Source organism: Primulina eburnea, chromosome 7 (genome assembly GCF_022965805.1).
Source record: "Primulina eburnea isolate SZY01 chromosome 7, ASM2296580v1, whole genome shotgun sequence".
Classification (NCBI taxonomy): domain Eukaryota; kingdom Viridiplantae; phylum Streptophyta; class Magnoliopsida; order Lamiales; family Gesneriaceae; genus Primulina; species Primulina eburnea.
The window spans coordinates 1,320,749-1,341,972 of NC_133107.1; the positions used below are offsets into that span (position 1 = coordinate 1,320,749).

Below are 21,224 nucleotides of genomic sequence, written 5' to 3' on the forward strand. Positions count from 1 at the left end.
AAAGTTTGTGTAAAAATTAAATTTTTTTTCCATATCTGTGATGTATATGATGACAAAAATTTGTGTGAGACGGTCTCACTGGTCGTATTTGTGAGACATATATCTTATTTGGGTCATCCATGAAAAAATATTATTTTTTATGCTAAGAGTATTATTTTTATTATGAATATGAGTAAGGTTGACCCGTCTCATAGATTAAGATCCGAGAGACGGTCTCATATCGTATATGATTATGACATTCTAGATCTTCTATTAATATTTTGGGGCATGTCTTTGCTACTAAGTCAAAGGGATCCTTCAATATTAAAATTATATTTAAGCTAGTTGCCAACTAATTGGCAGTTAAGTGGATAATGGTGTGGAATATGTTGGTCTCACGACTCTGAGTCTTGATGTTAGGACGCGTGTAAAAAGGCTCAGACCCATGTGCACTTTCCTTGGCTTGGAAGCTGTATTTTGCTTCATCAAACATCCAACTATTTCATTCATTCCTAGTTATAACTTCAAATAATATTGATACACAATCTCTTTTTTGCAGTTAAGAAAAATAAACAACGTGCGAAAAACATTAACGATAAACTTATTTAGAGCAATCGGAATTCATTCAGTTGAATTAATTCTATTTCTCCCATTATTTGTATTTCTTAATAATGGATAGATGGTAATCTTTGGAACTTTGTTTTTTCAAGAAGGGGTCCAAAGTAAAAGCGCAATCTACGTGTTCATAAATGATGGGCGTAAACCTGATTTCAAGTCCCATTTGTCCAGTTCAGTTCAGTTCAAATCTTGAAGTCGATCTCAAGTTGATTTCAATTTTTCAAAAAGTGATTTTGATATTACGACATTATTACAAATAGAAATGAGATAAATATAAAAGAATTTATGGATTAATGAAATTTGATAGCATTATTGAACTTGGGTTGTTGTATGGCACGCATCTAGACGAAATAAAAAGGACGAGTATATAATGTAGACAAGAAACGAGATTCATGAACCCATACATTGAATCATGTTTTACCAATCCAAGACATATATGGAGAAATTAAAGGAAAAAGGGTTCGCTACGCATCCGTCCAATCTAATTTCCCTATTTGACAAAACCTAATCCAATTGAAAAGAAACATTCCGAGCTTCCATCTCAGGTAAAAAGAATTAAAGTGTTGCATTATCAACATACTATTTTTTTTTTTTCAAATGAAATATATTTAACATAAGCCAATTTTTTTAAGATACTATAATTTGCGAAAAATACAATCTATCTATATTAAAATGTTTATTCGAGGAAAATAGATGATCATGCTCATGTTAACCTAGTATGTTTACTGCTGCCTCTTTGCATCTCTAACTCGTGGAGATTTTTTTGCAAGTACCACAGCTCTACCTTGCATGTGTAAGAAAATCAATCTCTAATAACAGACATTAAATATCAAATGCCACCTAAGACCAGATTAATGAAACATATGGGAAGTTGTTAATGTATCAGAGATTTGACCCTCACTCTAATGCTATATATTAACTGAAAATCATTACCTTCTTTTTTCCAAATAATCGACAACTTAGCTAATTTGAAAAGCCACTTTTTCTTCCATTTAAGATGATCAAATGACTTAACTCTTTATCACCTGTGTTGAATGAATCCAATGCCTCTAGGTTTGTCGCCATTCGTAAAAGTTTACTGCGAGGGTTAATATAATGAACTTACCGACTCCGCTCTAATATATATATATATATATATATATATATATATATATATATATATATATATATATATATATATATATATATAAATTTATGAGGCAGTGGCATTGATGATAATTGAAGAAAAAACAAGACTTATTTCAACCATTTTTCTTTATAAATAAAGTATTCGATTTGTTGATTACATAAGATAGCAACTTTCTTGCTTCCTATTCACTGCCAAGTTGTAAAGTCTAAACAGTGACTATTGAGTAATCTCTGTTCACAGCACCGAGAGAGAGAAAAGAGAAGAAATATGGACGGCCATCAACTCGATGATCCTATGGTACTCATTTCTCAGTACTATCCGTCTGAAACATACGGCCAATTTGTACCACAACAAGGTTAGTTAATTTGTATACCATGAATCTGGGCTAGCCAGGTCTATGGAAAAAGGGTAAATCTGACATGCATGCATACGGGTTTGTTCCTAAATATAGAAACTTAATTTTCAGCTGTGTATTCAGGCGGAGCTGCGAGCTGCACGAAGCCGCGGCGGAGAAGAAAGAAGAACAAAGGCGACGAGGGCGGTCATGGTGGGGTGATGGCGATGATGAGGAAAAGAAAGCTGAGTGAAGAGCAGATGAGCATGTTGGAGCAGAGTTTTGGGAGTGAGCATAAATTGGAGTCGGAGAGGAAGGACAGGCTGGCGGCGGAGCTGGGGCTGGACGCCCGGCAGGTGGCGGTGTGGTTCCAGAACAGGAGGGCCAGGTGGAAGAGCAAGAAGATGGAGGAGGAGTATTCCAAGCTTAAGTCTGAGCACGACGCTACCGTGATGGAGAAATGCCGCCTCGAAACTCAGGTCGGTGTTTCTTTGTGTGTGTTTTGGCTATGTTGATTTTTTCTTGATCAAACAAACAATTTATAGCATTAATCTGAATCAGACCCGTAAAAATTTTGCGAAATAATGAAATACTAACTAGTAACTTGATATAATTTCAATCGACTCACCAAGTTTTATTAATAAAATAGACGAGATTGTGTTACTAATATTTTCTTAATTAGAGGAAACATAGAAATTAGCATCATATATATGGAAATGCCATGTCCGGAAAATTAAAGACATACATGTATGGGGAACCCCAAAATCCAGTCACAGTCGATGCAAATTCCGTACGTTTTCTATTAAATTACGATGGGTGGTGGTGTAGGTAGCACAAAGCCAACGCCACCCACGTCTTGTCTCCACGCATTACACTTTTACGCATTGAAAGTAGCTAGGCCGCTCGAAAGACCAATATTCGTTTCCAATCGAAATTTTGAACCAAACCTTACTTATGTTAGGTTTCGGTTTCCAAAATTGGTAACTCGATCGAAACACAAGACTCAAATTGTGTCATATTTATTTATAAAACTTTAGTGATATAATTAACCACTTGCCTGATATATTATGTTCACACTCCAAACCTCCTCCTTTTTTCTTTTCTTTTTGTTTGAGATCACAATATCGAATATACTCGTCGGTACAGCTTCTGAAGCTCAAGGAACAACTCCAAGAAGCCGAGAAGGAGATCCAGATACTATCCGAGCGTTGTGATGGGTTTTCAAGCAACAGTCCATGCTCATCCTTCTCCATCGACGCCGTTAACGACCCACCATTCCTCGGCGAATTCGACTTCCAAGATTTAAACAACAACGAGTTCTACGTGCTAGATGTATGGAATAATCCCTACTATATGTAACTTATAACTACGTAGCTAATCGACTAGGTTCTATTTGCAAATATTCATGTCTATATTTCATGTGATCGAATAATAATTAGCATATACAGAGAGTATAATCCCGAGTAGCTCGTTGTACAACATATATATGGCTAGATTTATTATGTTAGGGACTAAAGGTGTAAGCTATTATAAACTATTTTGTTTTTTGTCTTCCTTAGTTTCAGGTAAGTGTCTCAAATCTTTAGTACTAAATAGTAATTAGGCAGTGTATATTATTGTCATCAATGTAACCTGCTTTTTGACTAATGTATATTGATTAGGTTGTCGTATATTATGTGTTTATTCCCTCTCTCACTTTTCTTAAATATAATATAAATAAATATGACGTGCAAATAGTTAATATTCTCTTTGATATCGAGCCGAAAACGAACTACTTTGGAGCAATTTACTTTCCTAAAATTTCAAAGTATTTCACTGTTAAAACATTTAAGAATATTTTGTAGCACACTAATATCGAACAAATTATCGTATGATATTTTATTAGTTATGTAATATACACACCGTTTGATTCGTGAGATGATAATTTGGACGATGAATTGAATGATAAAAATAAAATAATTATTTTTAACTCTGATTATTATAATATATGAGTCATACTCGAGATCATTCTTTCCCACCAAATGGTGTTATCATATGAGTATTATAAATTATTCTGTTTAAATCTTTATCGTTAACAAATTAATCAACCAATAAGAAGTTTGACGCTGGTGCTTGATATAATAAATCACTTATTTTAAATATAATATCGTTTTTTTGTTAAAATCTCTTATTTTGCTGTTGAAACAATCCTCTTCCCATCTCTCAGAAATTAGAATATGAGAGAGTCATATAAAATAGAAAACAAGACTCTTTTCAAAGAGAAAAAAATATAATATAATAATATGATAAAGCAAATGCTAGATCGTGGGCAAATGGGAATTAGCCGAACGATTTAGAGATATTTTAGGGCCTGGAAAAAGCAACAATCTGGGCCTCGAGAGAATCCAAATTAAAATTATTTTCTTACTCGTGTAACCCAAACATAAGGCCCAACCTACTGCTTTTTTTTATCTCTGAAGGCCCCAAAATCGAATGACGGGTCACAAATTTACCAAAAATGAATTTCTATGGTATTAATTTACTAAATAAAGGATATTTAATTGTGGAGTAGGTCTCATGTGAGACCGTTTCACGGATCATTATCTGTGAGACGAGTCAACCTTGCATAAGTAATAATTTTTCATGGGTGACCCAAATAAGAGACCCGTCTCACAAAATACGATCCATGAGACCGTCTCACACAAATTTTTGCCTTAATTGTGGTGTGTTGTATGTCTGTGTATTTCTTTGAATTATTTACTTTTTCTTTGACGTAGCAATAGAAAAAACATGTTGCCAAGGAACATGTCGTTATGGAGAGGTGCTAATTGATTTTCATAGCAAGAATGGATTTTGGAGATCAATGTTGCTACCGTTGTGCAGACAGTGGATACTGAAGCTCCTCGGTTCAACCTATATATATGTTGCTAAGCATGCTCTTATGTTCAGTGTTGGTTGGGTCATTTTGTGAAAATTGATGTAAATTTCATCAATGTGCAATCTGTTTCTTTCTAAAAACACATATATGCAAAAACTTGTGTGAGACGGTCTCACGGGTCGTATTTTGTGAGACATATATCTTATATGAGTTATCCATGAAAAATATTATTTTTTATGTTAAGAATATTACTTTTTATTGTGAATATCGGTAGGATTGACCTGTCTCACAGATAAAGATTCGTGAGACCGTGAGACCTACTCAAATATATATATATATAGCCTATTGGTTTATAAATAATAAATAATCTATCTCGAGGATAAAATTGAATTATCAGTATGTCATATAATTAGAAGGGGAATCATAAATTAGTGAGAATTGAAAGAAACTAATAATTTACTAAACTTGAAAGGTTTTTTCCCTCTTATTTCCATTTAAATACCCCCAAAACATACTACTTCCTTCCTTCTCTTCTGTTCTCTTCTCACCCTCTGATGCATCAGTGGGTTTATTAGTCAAATGTCTGATGAAATTAAACCCTCTGAAATCTCCTTGTCCACCATTCATGGAGTAAATTCTGGTGACGGAATGGGTTCCAATAGTTTGGTCAGTATTGATAAGAACCTTCTGATAGATGCTAGCCAGCTTTCTGTAGGAGCAGTGATCTCTGACGGGACTAATTCCACCGTCTACGAGGGATTGTGAGTGCCTTTCTTCGCTTAGAAAAAACCCATCTTTATGGCTCCATTTTGTTAACAATCTCGATCTTCGTGATTTTGTTATTTTCTTGAATTTCATTGCATGCCAGAGTTTTCTTGCGACCTTTACTTTGTGGGGGGTTTTCTTTCTTTCTATCTTTATCTTTTTTACCTTCGATTTAACGTGTTCCCTGTTGCATTGGGGCGGTGTCTGAGAATTCTTCTGGTTTCAGCATTGGCAAATTTTCATGTTATTATTTAAATTTTCTCTTTCCCCATTTAACTGTTGAGGATTGTGATCTTTTGTCATTTGGTTTTAGATGTTGAAAACCGGCCTACTTCTCAATGCAGAAAAATCTGTTCATGGATGGATACAATTTTCTTTTTCCCTCTTGCTAGATTTGGAATCTATTATGTAAATTATCTGATCAACAGTATATGCCCTTGTTAATTTGACTAGAAACATTCTAGGTTTTTGGTGGAGATGTAATTCTAGGATTGTGAAATCAAGAAAGTAATGTTAGGTGCATACCATTACAATGCCCAATGACGTAAGGGAAAACGCCCAAATTGTCATACTTGTTCTCAAGTTAATGACGTAAAACAAAGAAAAAAATTTGTAGCGTGCGATGCGAATTGACACGAAGTAACCAAGTGTCATCTACGAGGGTGTTCCAAAAGGAGAATGTGTGCACATGTCCACGGTTTTAATTGACTCTCTAGGATCTTAATAGAACTCGGATGAGTGGTATGAAACAAACATTGCATATTAGTTTTATTGAGTCGAGTAATCTGGAAATCTTACGAGATTTTAGCTATTCGTATTAGATTACTTTCGCATGCGTGTAATTTTTCCTATTTATCTGTACAATATCTTCACAGATCTTGGGACTAAGATTTGTGTAACATATAAATATTGTGTGTATTAAGTCTTGTTGACTTGACCGACTCTTGATATTCAAACAAATAAACTCAAAAGCCCTTCGATGACCGAGAGTAGACAAAAAGGTGTAATGTGCTTTGTGCCTTTCTATTTGTGATAGATTATGCTTTTATGCAACCTATTTCCATGGATTAATGAAGCATTTGTGGTCTTTTTAACTAATTCGTGAAATGCCTGATAGTCCGGCACTCCGGCTTGAAAGATGTAAGAATTAAATGCTTCGTCGATCTGGTATAGATTTTTGACTGAGACATGCTACGCATTTTCCTTGTTTCCATTTAATATTTTTATCACACTATGAGATGAAAGTGATGTGAGTATGTGACTCAGCCATAAGTTGGTGGGACTAATGCATCTGCTTAAGAACTGAAAACATTCTCCTCTTGAATATGGTAGCTTAGTTTGGTGTTTGATACTGATATATTTGTGCTTATAACAACAAGATATTTCAATGTAGGCCTAGAAGTTCCAATGAAAATAAGAGCTTACTTAGGTTATATGTTGACTTAACTTAATAAAACTAAAAAGTTCATCAGCCCCAAAATTCCTCACAATACAGTAGATATCCATTGTGGCTAGCCCTAGTTTCACTGATCTCCAGTTGATAAAGTAAATAATTATGTCTTCTACTAGGCTGAGCTTTATACATATTTGATCGTTTGCTGGAAATTCTAAGCCTCTACAAAATTTGTCTGCTCAACTTTGGCCTACAATGGACATTTGAAAAGGCTAACCTTATGGGAAAAATGGCCAGGGTCAGTTGTTTTAAACATATTTTATTGCCGAAAAAATTCTTGCAAGGAAGCAAATATCTGCCAATGCTGAAGTGGTTGGACACAATCACTTTTGATTTAGTTGCAGAGTATGTTTGTGGCAAACTGTATGTAGCCAGAATTTAGCTTTGGTAAAGAGGAAGGTAATTTAGACAATCACTATGCCTTCTACTTCTGTATCACACTATATTATTCTCAAAAGTTTTGTATTTTTAAATAGCCGAGATAATTTTCTACCATTCTGTTTGGCAGGTACAGGTCTATTCCCGTGGCCATAAAAGTGATACAACCAGACATGGTATCAAACGTGAGGTCTGATCTACAGAAAAAATTCAGCCGGGAGGTTTCAATGCTTTCTAGAGTAAAACACGATAATATAATACAGGTATATAGATTTACACATACCAGGGCATGCATATGTTTTTTATGTACACGTCCAACCTGGTTATGTTCCTCTTTTCATTGTCATAAACAAAAATATATCTTGTAACTTAATCTGTTATTTTATGCTTTACGTCAAGAGTTTGCAGTTTGCTTATCATAAACTAGGATAATCTTTTATTTTCCTTTGAATCCATCTTCCTGTCTTGACAAATTAGTTTACCATATTTATGATACCTCATTTCTTGCTGGTCATGGCTGAACTAAATGGTCTCTTAGCTGTATTATGCAAACCATTTAATGGCTCGATTTTTTGTACTTTCTTATATCTATACTATTATATTAAGTGTGAGGGTCTTAGAATAACTACCTTTGAGGACACCAAAATATTTAATTCCATAATTACCCTTCTTACCATATTTAAAACATTTTCAAGTCACTCCATATTTTAAATAGAAAAAAATCAAAATAAAACTTTCCTTTTAAATCGAACAACTTTTCTAAATCGAAAATAATTTCATGTTAATTATTTAGTATTATTTGATCAAATTAAAAATAATAATAGCACATGCAATACATGTGCATCTCTTACTAGTATTATATTAGCAATATGTTACTTCTCCAGTCACAAATATATGCTTGTTTGGTTTTTAACACCGATTAAGAATATCATTGGGAAAACCAATTATACAAACAAATTTCATTTTTATCTTTATTTAATGAGTGTTTCATGGAATATAAAAGTTACTGGAAGTAACTACTGCTTTAGTGATAGAGGTGTATTAGGAAAAGAGTAGAATACTAGCTATAGACATTTGCTTGTATATTTAGGACAAATGAAAAGGTAAATATAACTCATATATATGGGATGTATATTGTAAAACATGAAGAATATGATGCCACGTCTCTGCTTTGTTAAACTGATTTTGTCGACAACAGTTCATTGGTGCAATTGCGGAACCAACAATGATGATAATAACTGAGCTCATGAAAGGCGGCACACTTCAGAAATATTTGTGGAGCATTCGTCCAAATTGTCCAGATCTGAAACTTTCCCTGAGTTTTGCTTTAGAAATCTCCCGAGCAATGGAATATCTTCATCAAAATAGAATTATACACCGAGATTTAAAGCCAAGTAATATTTTGTACTTGTTCATCTCAATATTTACTGCTCTACAATTTCTGAGTATTAATTTATTATGTTTGACCAGTTTTTCTAAATGATTTTCATCACCTTTACAATTTCTTATTTTGTCGAATGTAGAAGTGAACTCTTTGTGCCTTTAATTCGCTTGTAATAATCTTTCCGCTGTTCTTTTAGGCAATCTTCTTCTTACAGAAGATAAAAGAAAAATCAAGTTAGCCGATTTTGGTTTAGCTAGAGAAGAGGCTGACGATGAAATGACAACGGAGGCTGGGACGTATCGTTGGATGGCTCCTGAGGTAGTATTTCTCAAGCATGAAACCTCATCTTGTCGATGTTTTGTGGTATAAATAAGTCTCACTTTTGTCTTATTTTTTTCTCTTTTTAAAAAATTTAGATGTTCAGTGTAGAAGCTCTTCGAGTGGGAGAGAAGAAGTATTATGATCACAAAGTGGATGTTTATAGTTTCTCTATGATTTTGTGGGAGCTGCTTACTAACAACACTCCCTTTAAGGGCAGGAACAATATCATGGTGGCATATGCTGCAGCAAAGGTACGTTCTTCATAATGTTGTATATATGGTTTAACTTCCATGCAAAAATAGTCAACGTATTTATTTTCTTCTTGTCGTCCACTGAAAAAATGACCCGAAAAGATGGCTTGCTTTGACGAATACTACATTTCATGGCTTCTGGGAACTATTCCTATGCTGCGCTTTTCGTCCTCTTGTTCTTGGTTGAAGGATAGTTGGCTTCAATAAATGTGGTTGGCTGCGCATTCATTTTAATGAATTTTGAGTATGAAATATCTACCTAATCATGTGTTTTTACTTAAATTTATTTCAGAACCAAAGGCCAAGCATAGACAAAATTCCTGCAGGTATTGTACCCCTCTTGCAATCATGTTGGGCCGAAAATTCGGAAGATCGGCCCGAATTTGTGCAAATCGCAGAGTTTATCGGAAACTTTCTCGACAGCATTTGTGAATCTGCAAATATAGTGTCACCGTCCATTTTGCCGGAGGCCGAACATTCAATAAACGAGGAAGAAACCAATGATATTTCGGCCACGGATTGCTTGATGGACAGGTCTAATGGAACAAAGAGGAAACTGCCAAATATCTGTCTCAGGTTCCTACGCTGTTTCGGACACTGCCTGTAGCTAGGTACAATAAATGGATGCTAGTGTTGAATCTAAAACATTGTAAAGTTTGATGGATAGGTCACCTTTTGTTTTTGGCTCTATATAAATGATATTGTGTGCATAGCCGTACATAGTTATAGTCAGTCAATGTACAAATCATAGAGATTAAAGAAGAGACAAAGTTCCATTACTCCATGAGAACAAAATTTACTTGTCATTGTGATTTTAGAATTCTTGTCTCTTTTGACTCATTTTAGTTTATATTCAACCGCAGAGGACATATATCTCAAAAAAAAATATATTTAATTAGTGTGAACCATCTTCTAAAATTTCAATGATGAGAAAAATGTACTTGGTAGAATCAAATGGAGTTTCCTTTTAAAATATTAATTTCTGGTAGTTTGTACCTCGTGACATTTAGTTGAATCCCAAGAGGTGTATTCTTTTTCCCATAGTCTATCTATATACACCATATCAAGAACGTGGAGAAGAAAGGAGACAACATGTGATCTCTTGATATAGCCTTTGTGTTTTCTGTTTTTCTTTGTTTGTTCATTTGACCTTTCTTTTTCTTCTTCTTTTTTTCCCTTTTTTTTGTTTGTGTGGTTTTTTTTTCCCTTTTTCATTTCATCATTTCTTTTTGTTTTTGTGTTTTCCCCGTTTTGTAGTTAATACATTGCCTGAATCATTTGCAATTTTAATTGAAAAATAATTTTATTATAAAAAACGGTCGATATTTTAATTCTATTAATAAAATTATTTTTTGTAATGAAAAATAAATTAAAGTTTAACCTTAATTTAATTTATACTACATTATTTAGATCAATCACCTGCTTTAGTAAATTATTCTCTTATTTGTGGACCGTAAATACAATATACACAAAGGGAGATTAATACTAAAAAAAAATTAAGTTCTTGGTAAACTCAATTATTAGATATATTAAAACTAAGGAGCGACGCAGAACAAAAGTCAATGGCCTGGTCATCCCAGCATAGAATTTCCCCGTTCCTATCCATTCGCTTTTCGACAGCTGTGTACGTCTTTCTTCCTCACGTGTCACTCTCCTCACCTTCTCCTCTTCCCCCCATTGGACAACCCATCAATCTGAATTCTTGAATTTACCAAGAGATAAACTTGCCTACCAATTCCAGTAAAATCTCCAGGTCTTAAAAAAGTTTGCCCTTTACCTGTTCTCGCAAGTGTTGATTGAAGTTTTGTTGTTGGGGATTAGGATAATTGGTGTGATTTTCATCTTAGTTCGATCAATTGTTTTCTTTTGGTTTGTGTTCGGTACGACGTTGGAAGTTGCACATATAAACCTGATCCTTGCTGCCGTTGGGGGGCAAGAGTTAACTGTGTTTCTGGGTTGTGGGTTTGGTACTTGGCGCTATATTTAGGATAATTTTGTTTATTGTAAGAGGAACAAACAAACACGTCCGTGCTGGACTCCTTTCCTTCCACCTCAGTCACTCTTGCGGATCGGGTCAGTTCCCTTTCTCTTTCTTCTTGCTCTCTCTCTCTCTCTCTCTCTCTCTCTCTCTCTCTCTCTCTCTCTCTCTAACACACACACACACATATTTTCCAGACACATCGGTATGCTTCTTTGCCGAGTTATATACGGAACTAAGTATAAAATTGTGGGATTTTTTACTTGTGTTGATTTGGTCTTAGGCGTTATAGTTTAAATTTGGTCCGTGATTGGAAATTTAAGTTTTTGCTTCTGGTTTGAAGTCTTGTAATCAATTGCGTGAACGAGACTAGATATTAGTTATATTTGAGGGATGCATCTGCTCCTGTTAGATGTGATACATAATCATAACCATTTGTTTGGTTTTTTTTCATGGCGTTTTTATTATTATTATTTAAAGTGGCTATTGTTTTAACTGACTTTTGATCTGGTAAGTGAGTCTCATAAAATATATACGCTTGTTTAATAGTGGGAGGAGATTAAAATATCGGTGAAACAAGAGTGATGCCAAAATTGGTTTGCCGTGAAATTTCGAGTAGTATTTTAGTAATTTCGGATTAATGCTATTTAAAAGGATAATGCTTTTTTTAAATAGCATAATGGAGACATGACAGTCACGTAGCTTATCTTACTAGTCTGGGATTATGACTTGAATGATGATGATTTTCAAAGTGATTGCCGTTGCATGCAAATGTTAATCTCTGGCATTTTTAACATTTTAAATATGTATGTCTAATAACTGTTTTTAAAAGAAACAAATTTTTTTAGTGTTTAGCCGATACAAAAGTCTACTATATTTTTAAATACTTGAGCTTAAACGAACGAGGACCACAGGAAATTCCGGATGCCCCTATCAATCATCTTTGAGGAGTTTTTGAGTTATAACGTTGAGATAACCATTTGGTTAAAATATCCAAATCTGTTCATTCTTGATTAAAAGGAATTCCTAGAAATCCAACAAACAAAGTAAATAATACTAATACAATTAAAGGAAATACCATAGTATTCTCGGATTCATAAGGATAGGAATAAGACTTTTTATTATCAACATTAACAATAGCAATAGGTCGTCCCTTAGGTTTTTTTCTTACGTTCTCATCACTTCGATACTGAGGATTTGTTTGTTAAATGATAATTAATTCTGTTTATGAGTGGATCCTGTCAAATGATACATACATAACTGGATTTCGTTCTTCTAGGCCCTAAGTTTCCTTTCAGTTCATAAGCATTAAAAACTTTTTCTAAATTAGACTAGAATGAACTTTTGACATTTTTGCATTCATTGTGATATTATCAGGTGACTAGATTTTGTTTATTAATACAAAAATCTTGTACTGCATTGTCCCACAAGAGTGGGCAAGAGACTGCATTCAGCTTCTCTAATGGAGGCTGGGGACGGGGGCACTCCAACAAAGTCTTCCAAACCTACTTCCTCACCACAGGTACACCTTTTGTTATCTATGTATTTTCATTTGCCAATGGACTACGTTTGTGGATATATAATTCTGTTTGAATTTGTCTACTTTGTCTCTGCTAACTAACATTCCTGGTCCTTTTCCCTGTTCAATTGAGAACTTACAGGAAGCGCCAGCCACTCCTTCATATCCTGATTGGTCAAGCTCTATACAGGTTTTTATATGTTTTCTTTCAGCTTTCATTTGTCGTGGAGTGTTGACGGACACAAATATAAAACATGGCCTCTGATGGGGATGCTATTACTAATCAAACAACGAATCTTGTTTCCTAGGCTTTTTATGGTGCTGGTGCAACTCCGCCATTTTTTGCTTCAACTGTTGCTTCTCATACTCCCCATCCCTACATGTGGGGGGGCCAGGTGATTCTTTTTAATTGTGTTTTGTATCTATAAAATGTGAAATACAGATTGAGTTTCCTTGCAGACAAGTCTTATAATGAACTGTTTTAAATACTTTTCAGCATCCTCTCATGCCACCATATGGGACCCCGGTTCCATATCCAGCTTTGTATCCACCTGCAGGAGTGTATACCCATCCCAATATGGCAGTGGTAATATTTGGTTGTTTAAATTAACTCATAACCCCAAGGGATTTTGTCCCTCGTTTGAGGTTCACAGGGGCGTGCTGTTTTTAACATGATACGTTGTATCCAAAGGTGTTTCTGAGGTTTTACTTTTATTGTTGCTGCTTGTCGTATTCCCTTTACAGACTCCGGGAACAGTACCCGGAACTGCAGAATTTGATGGGAAAGCCACTGAGGGGAAAGACCGTGTTTCTGGTAAAAAAGCAAAGGGTGCTGCATCAGGTAATCAGGGTTTGGTGGGTGGCGTGTCAAAAGATGGTGGAAAAGCAGCTTCAGGATCTGGAAATGATGTTGGTGCAAGAAGGTGGCTTGTGATAGATTTAATGCTAGAGTTGCTGTCTAGTTTTGATGGTTCATTTGAGATTGATGCCTATAATTACTGCTTCTGTTCACATATTTAACTGTTTGCTTATGAGCAGTGTTGAAAGCGGGAGTGAAGATTATTCAGATGCTAGTGATGATGATGATAACAATCAGGCAATTTTCTCAGCTTTAATGACGTGCAAACTTTTATCCTGCTACTGCAATACTCACTTTTAGAGTGTTGAATACCTCAAAACTTTTTACCATATACTGAAGCAAGTTGATGGTTATGATACTTGGTGTTGAAGCAAATTTGTTTATGATTAATAGGAATTTTCTGCGACCAGGAAAGGAAGTTTTGACCAAATGCTTGCTGAAGGTAAATTTTTGTGGGATCCCATTGTTCATTTTATCTTAGTCTCAGTTGACAAGACTGTTTATTGAAATACATTTCATCTTAGTCTCAGTTGACAAGACTGTTTATTGAAATATCAGGGGCAAATGTACGGAACAATGCCGTTCCGGCCAATTGCCACACTGCCATACCTGGCAATCCTGTTGTCTCTATGCCTGCAACTAATCTGAACATTGGCATGGATTTGTGGAATGCATCGCCTGCTGGTTCTGGCCCTATGAAATTTCGTCCCAATCCACCTGGTGTGTCTCCCTCTGTAGCTCCATCTGGGATGATGAATGATCAGCGGGTTCAGGTATTTATCTCATTTTGTGTTTTTCAGTGCCATGGTTGATTCCATTTTATCCAGCTTTACGTTTCCTTAATTGACTATAGCTGAGTTTTCTATCATCTTTACACTTTTTCATGTCCGGAAAAACTTCTTCACTGTTTGAACAAAGCAGATAACCTGTTCATGTTAGGGATGGATAAGTCGAAGGTCTGTAAAATATGAATGACGACTTACATAATCTAAGTATGAGAGCAATATTATACTTTTGAAGTTATTACGGGGCCATAATAAATGAGAAACTTGGGTGGTGGGGGACCATGAAATTTGAATTATCTTTGAATGGATGCTCGAGAGTGGATCTGTCATTTCTTGTAACCTCAGAAGGGGAGATGTAATTCAGGATCCTGCATTGTGCACCTAAGTCACGCGGTTGGTTGGGTAAAATACTTGTTTTTGAAAGTAATCTAGCTTCGGTGCTTGAATTTGAAGTTTTATCACAACCAAAGGGTGATTTGCTACCATGGTAACTGAGTGAAGTTTTGATAACTGGAAACACTCGTGCAGTTTCTTGTTCATATGGCTTATCTCCTTGGTGGATATAGCTAAAGTGGGCAGCCCTTAGAGAAAAGTAGAGCACCAATAAAAAACTTATTTTATTCCTTGGTAAAGTTATACAATAAATAGGAAATAAAGAGAGTAATTTATGGAATAAATATTTACCTAATAAAATCATATATAAATGGAAAGAACTTTAATTGCTCCTATTTTATTGCAATTCCTTAAAATGAAGAAAAAATCCTTCAAATCTTGACTGTGGAACTATAATTTTATAAGTTATATGCATGTGAGTTAAGGGGGAAAACTTTTGTACATCACGTGTAGGTTTGCAGTTGTAACTAATTACTTCAGGAGAAATGGATTTAGTTTCTTTCCTGGATTATGTGAGCAATAAATAAATAGCAAGAAAGTTCTCGCCATTTTAAAATGGCCTTGTTGTAAACAGATTTTTGGCACATTGTTGTAGACAGATTTAGACTTGCTGAAATGGTGGGATCTCTTCGTTCACCAAACAAGGAAGGATTGGGAATCTTAAAATGGAGGAGATCATTAATTTATCCCATGCCTGATTGCATATGTTTTTTTCTCACAAGTGAAGCAACGGATTTAATTTAGTGGTGAACTATAGAGCCTTAACATTAGTTTTACAGGACGAACGTGAGTTTAAAAGACAAAAGAGAAAGCAATCCAACCGTGAGTCTGCTCGGAGATCGAGATTACGGAAGCAGGTGTGATGCATTTTCTATTGCTGTGTTTGTCTTCAATTTACGCCAATACTGGCCTTATCGATGCATTTTCTATTGCTGTGTTGTCTTCAAGTTACGCTAATATCGGCCTTATCGCATATACATTTAATTGAAGTTCTGAAAAAGAATTTAAGATTAAGAGGGGTTTGAGAAAATTGCTTAAATAAAGCTGGCTAAATAATTTATTTCAAAGAACCATTTATTTGTTGTTTTGCCTAATAGATTCAATTCTCGATCTTCAAAAGTTTTGGATTCTGGGCATTTGTGTGTCAAAGTGGCCTCACAACTTCCACCTAGATTATGGCATTTTAGGGCGATCGAATATTTTACTTCCCTTTCTAGATTTATGTTTTGCACAAAATGAACATATCATATGTAAAATGGGTATCTATTGTTTTACCAAAAGTACTAGGTTATATTTTATATCGCATGCTAGGCCCAAGCATCATATTTCAATTATTTTCAGTGGCCAAAAGTTATAGCTTGCAGTGACAAACCAACTATTTTTTTTAAATTGTACAGTAGTCCAAAAGCCATTCCTGCTAGACTTGATTGCTGCTCTCCAACATCATGTTGTGTTGTGTCTCTAGATTGAATGGTGATTCTTTTGAAGGGACGAATAACGAGGCAAATGATGCTATGTTGAAGCGTGGTGATTATTTATGAGGCTGTGTTGAACTCTTATTATATTAATTAGATGACTGTCTTTTTTGTGCTCACAGAATCCAGGGTGGGGGTTAGAATGCACAATCTCTATGCTTGTTTGGCCTCCTTTTATGTGAATAAGTCCTGTGTCATCTTGTGTAAATGTTCTTTAATGTTTCAATTTTCTCATTCCTCTCAGGCCGAGTGTGAAGAGCTACAGCAGAGGGTGGAAACTTTAAGTAATGAGAACCGTACCCTCAGAGATGAATTGCAAAGGCTTTCAGAAGAATGCGAGAAACTCACATCTGAGAATAACGCCATAAAGGTTTTTCTGATGCCTCCTCTTTTTTCTGATATGCGAACCCAATTTTTTTTCTGAATGGGCAATGGAACGAGGCATTTTTCTTAAAATTAAATTGATGGTTGGTTGAACATGGCTTATAGGGCGTCTATATAAAAAGTATGAAACATATATTTTTTTAATCATCATATCCTAATGTAAAACTGCTTCGATTTAGCGAGTTCACAGCATAATGAAGTGCTCCTGTTACCAAAATTGTCCACAGCACAATCAACTTTTCGGTCTTTGGTCTTCTCGAATACTTCATGTTAAATTATGCTATTTTTGCTCTTGAAACAGGGCGAGCTAACAAGCTTGCGTGGTGAAGATGCCATATCTAACATTGAGAATGGTAACCCCGCGTAACGTTCCGAGTCCCGTGGGGACGAAGGTAACCGTTAGATCATGCCTGTGGAGAGTCCATTTTGTCATACTTGCAGCCGACAAGACCACGTTGTGAGTACTTTCTAGGTCCATTGAAGTTAGATACTCTTACACCGTGCATCCATATTTAATATCAACTGTACCAATTTTAGCCAACACCTTCCACATCCTAATTCTTACATCAAAAGTAGTTTATCAGCATGATTGTTTTTTTTGTCCGTCCAATGATTTCTTGCTTTGTTTACCTTTTAACTTGTTGGGTGCAAGCTTTCGTTTATGCCATTATATCAGTAGGTATTCGGTACCGTTTTTCTCGATTGCAAAACCAAGGAAAACATTAGCAAGATTATTCCTAAAAAGGTTTTAGTTGGTGTATATTTCGCAAATGGTTTGAATTCGAATTCTGATTGAGAAGGTCAAATTATTGTAGATTCGGATGGAGTATCTCACTTTGCGATGATGTCAAATATTAGTCATTCGATCATAACATATTTGTCATCATTCATAAAAATGTTAAGTCTCATATGTGCTAATAATATTGGAATAGGAAGAGAAAAACTCCAGGTTAGTCTACGTTACATTTAGAGTGTTTCTCCTCTTGTTCCAATATAGTCTCATATTTTTATGAAAGATGGTATATATGATGATGATGATCCAAAGGTTAACTTTTGATCCTATCATATTAGAGAAATATTCCAGATATATCGTAAAATAATCCGAAAAACTCTAGTGTGGCATAGACTACCTTCACACTACGGAATAACAAGGTCATGTTTTTGCCTAGGGTTATGACTATAATATTGTTATATATTCGATAAAGCAACAGCACCGTTACGGGATACAGCATCACAGCTACTATTTACTTGATTCCTCCATGATGATGTGGCAACAAGTGACCTGTCATGCCAACAAAGCACCATCTCCGACTGTCTTTTGAAACCCTCCGACTTGCGCTTTTCCTAAGTAAACACTGCCAGGAAGCCACTGGCATCATCCACACAATATTGTGAAATATCTGTGAAACATAATAATCATCAGTCTTTCTTTCTTGACCTTCTGTTATGTATTTTTTTGTTTTACGTCAAAAATTCGAAGTGAGTTTCCGCCCAAATGCGTTGGCCTCCTGCCGAATTATAAAGCTAAAGTATACGAGGTGAACGATGTATTTTCCAAGGGGAAAGAAGACAGTAAAAAAGTGGCACCAAAGCCAAAGCTAAATATATTGTGCTCGTGTTGTTTACAGAATTCGAAATTGCATATATAAGGGACGTCAGATGCTCATTTGACAAAGCTCATTTTAGTACCGATTGTCTAAGGCAATTCTCAATGATTCTTTGAACGGAATTTGACGGTTTCTTCTAGCATTGTTGGTGGACGGCTTGGAGAAATAGTGAGACTAGGGGAGAGAGTAAGCAAATGGCGGTGTGACATCAGGTTACAATATCATGTGAACTGGGGGTCGGATAATTTCCGTCTCTTTTTAACGGCAAGATCACGGGACGGGCCAATTTGCCCCATATCTATGCTATTCTATTAAATTTGAGAAACGTAAAATAACTAATTTTGGTGTCATGGTATATTTTAGTAATTATATATATTAATAAAATGTTAAAATTTCAATGCAAGTTATATGTAGTTCAGCAGATAGAATAATTGTTTCTTTGGATATTAGCTTATAGGTTCAACTCTCATTTTTTTATTCATTTATTTTTCAATTTACTTTTTAGTTTATCACTATTTCTTACCATTATATTTTGATCTTCATTTAAATATAAATCAAATTAATTATAAAAAATATTATACAATCACGTAATGTATACGACGATGTACTAGTTTAAATTGTACGTGGGACTATTTTGGCACATGCAAAAGAAGAGGGATTAATATTATGGAGAATTGCCTTACTTAAACAATTGGCACTAAAACGGGCTAAAAGCAACAATATGGGCCTGCCACTTGCAATATCCCATCAAGGGCCAACTAGTTATAGCTCTGCCCATCCCCAGCCCGTTTTGTAACATTATCGAAACATGTGAAATAATAATTTAAAAAATCGCTAATAATTTCGCCAAACAATGACTCGACGACTGTAGCTGACTCGTGGCGCACTCGTTCGTATTACACGTCTCCGTTACAGAGTCAACTTCTAGGGCTTTAGATCTATGTATTATACTAAATTGAAAAACGGAATAAAATTTTAGGTAGATGGATTAAAAATTCAAAGATTTTGATTATAATTTTATTGTAAATAATAATAGATCAAATTTTATATTCATGTATTACTTATAAATTAATTACATAAGTAAATAGATTTCAAATAAAATCATTATTAGGTGGATTTTAAATTCATCATAAATAGCATTAAACACTATTTAGTTTGATGTTTATGACTTTGTATATTTAAAATAACAAAAATATATTCATTAATCAAAGTGCAACGATAAATTTATTTTAAATGATGATAATTACTCTACCATTATCTAAGACCATTTCGTATTTAATGAAATATATATTCGAAAAATTTAGTTTGTTTGTTATCTTCTTTGACCATTTAAAACACGGGGGACGAGTATAAATTATGAAGCTTTATTGAAAAAAAAAAATGGCGCAAAAAGAGCTAAAAAAATTCTTTAAAAAGATAACATAAAGGTCTATATATTTTCTGAAAAATAGCTTTCACGGTATTGTATGGGACGCTTGGTAGGGCATTATGTTCTTATATTTTTGTTGGAGGAAGATGGCGCAAGTTTTCGGGCCATTATTATTTTAATAGTAAATAAATCTGTAATGAAACGAGTCGACTCTAATAATATTTACAATAATAATTAATAAGCATAAAAAATAATATTTTTTTTATCGGTGAATTAAATAAAAAATATATCTCATAAAATTGACTAATAAGACTATCTCACAAAAGTTTTTGTGAATCAGTTTAATCATCTAATTTAATATTTGTTTGTTTGTTTTTTTTCAATCTCTAACTTGTCAAAAATGTATTTTAATCATGTAACTTTGTTTTCCATAATACTTCATTCCCCAACGCCACTTTCAGTCACACTTTCAAATTGCAAATTTTTTTACATATATATAACAGATACCGATTTGGTTCCAAAAAGTTCATCTTCATAGGAATATGCTAATAAGAAGAATACAAGTTCACATTCGAAAGCACGTGCAATGCACACCTTTTAAAGTGTGTGTGTGCCCACATCTATATATATATATATATATATATATATATATATATATATATAATTCATTAAACATGTGACCGTCACTTAATTAAGCAGCATACATATAATATAAGCGCAAATACACAGATCGAAGACACCCATCTGGTTTGTACGATGCATGTGGCCAGGCACTTATTTAACATCCTCACTTGATTAAGAACTTGCTTAATTAGTATAATATGTCGATTGTTTGGACAGCTACAAATATAATCTTTCTGTTTAATTAAGAATCCACGCCATTTAATAGCCGATTCTTAATTGATTTAGTGAAGATCATAATAAATTTACATCAATACGCAGAATCTTCTTTTTAATCTTCAAGATTATTTTTATTTATGCTTAAATTTTTTAGATATATGTAGCATGCAAGAAGAACACTAAGCATATATTATATGTGTGCGATGCGTTGGTCAATCGAAATTTCATTTTAAAAAATTGATTGTTGACTTTTGAATGCATCCAAAATCTAATACACAGTTATCTGAATTCATTAATTATATGTATGCTTGCAAATTCAAAAGCCTTTTTCATTCTTGATTCTGTCTTTTTATCTTCTTCCTTAGCCTAGCGATATCGAGAGTCCCAAGTCCGATGCAATCTCAAGCACGCGTTTACTCCGGGAAAAGTTATTTGGACCGGATTCTTATCCACTTATTGTCAGACTTTTGGATAAAATTTAATAAACAGCTATAATTATGGAACCAGCCGAATCCGATTACAGCATTTTTATACATGGTATATATA

At 34.5% G+C, this 21,224-nt stretch overlaps 3 protein-coding genes across 3 annotated transcripts; all 3 read left to right on the forward strand.

Annotated features, from left to right (window-relative positions):
• Positions 1 to 1,867: 1,867 nt before the first annotated feature.
• Positions 1,868 to 3,722, forward strand: LOC140835947 (homeobox-leucine zipper protein ATHB-40-like). The gene is made up of 3 exons (XM_073201358.1): positions 1,868 to 2,081; positions 2,193 to 2,539; positions 3,207 to 3,722. The coding sequence occupies exons 1-3, from the start codon at positions 1,994 to 1,996 to the stop codon at positions 3,417 to 3,419; spliced, it is 648 nt and encodes a 215-aa protein (XP_073057459.1). The 5' UTR covers positions 1,868 to 1,993; the 3' UTR covers positions 3,420 to 3,722.
• Positions 3,723 to 5,459: 1,737 nt separating this feature from the next.
• On the forward strand, positions 5,460 to 10,254 carry LOC140835948 (serine/threonine/tyrosine-protein kinase HT1-like). The gene is made up of 6 exons (XM_073201359.1): positions 5,460 to 5,678; positions 7,644 to 7,776; positions 8,712 to 8,907; positions 9,094 to 9,215; positions 9,314 to 9,469; positions 9,762 to 10,254. The coding sequence occupies exons 1-6, from the start codon at positions 5,497 to 5,499 to the stop codon at positions 10,074 to 10,076; spliced, it is 1,104 nt and encodes a 367-aa protein (XP_073057460.1). The 5' UTR covers positions 5,460 to 5,496; the 3' UTR covers positions 10,077 to 10,254.
• Positions 10,255 to 11,032: 778 nt separating this feature from the next.
• LOC140836404 (G-box-binding factor 1) lies at positions 11,033 to 17,537 on the forward strand. Its single transcript, XM_073201891.1, has 12 exons — positions 11,033 to 11,542; positions 12,825 to 12,969; positions 13,109 to 13,156; positions 13,275 to 13,361; positions 13,463 to 13,552; positions 13,711 to 13,889; positions 14,005 to 14,062; positions 14,219 to 14,267; positions 14,384 to 14,598; positions 15,783 to 15,860; positions 16,723 to 16,848; positions 17,164 to 17,537. The coding sequence occupies exons 2-12, from the start codon at positions 12,910 to 12,912 to the stop codon at positions 17,227 to 17,229; spliced, it is 1,056 nt and encodes a 351-aa protein (XP_073057992.1). The 5' UTR covers positions 11,033 to 11,542; positions 12,825 to 12,909; the 3' UTR covers positions 17,230 to 17,537.
• The last annotated feature ends 3,687 nt before the right edge of the window (positions 17,538 to 21,224 follow it).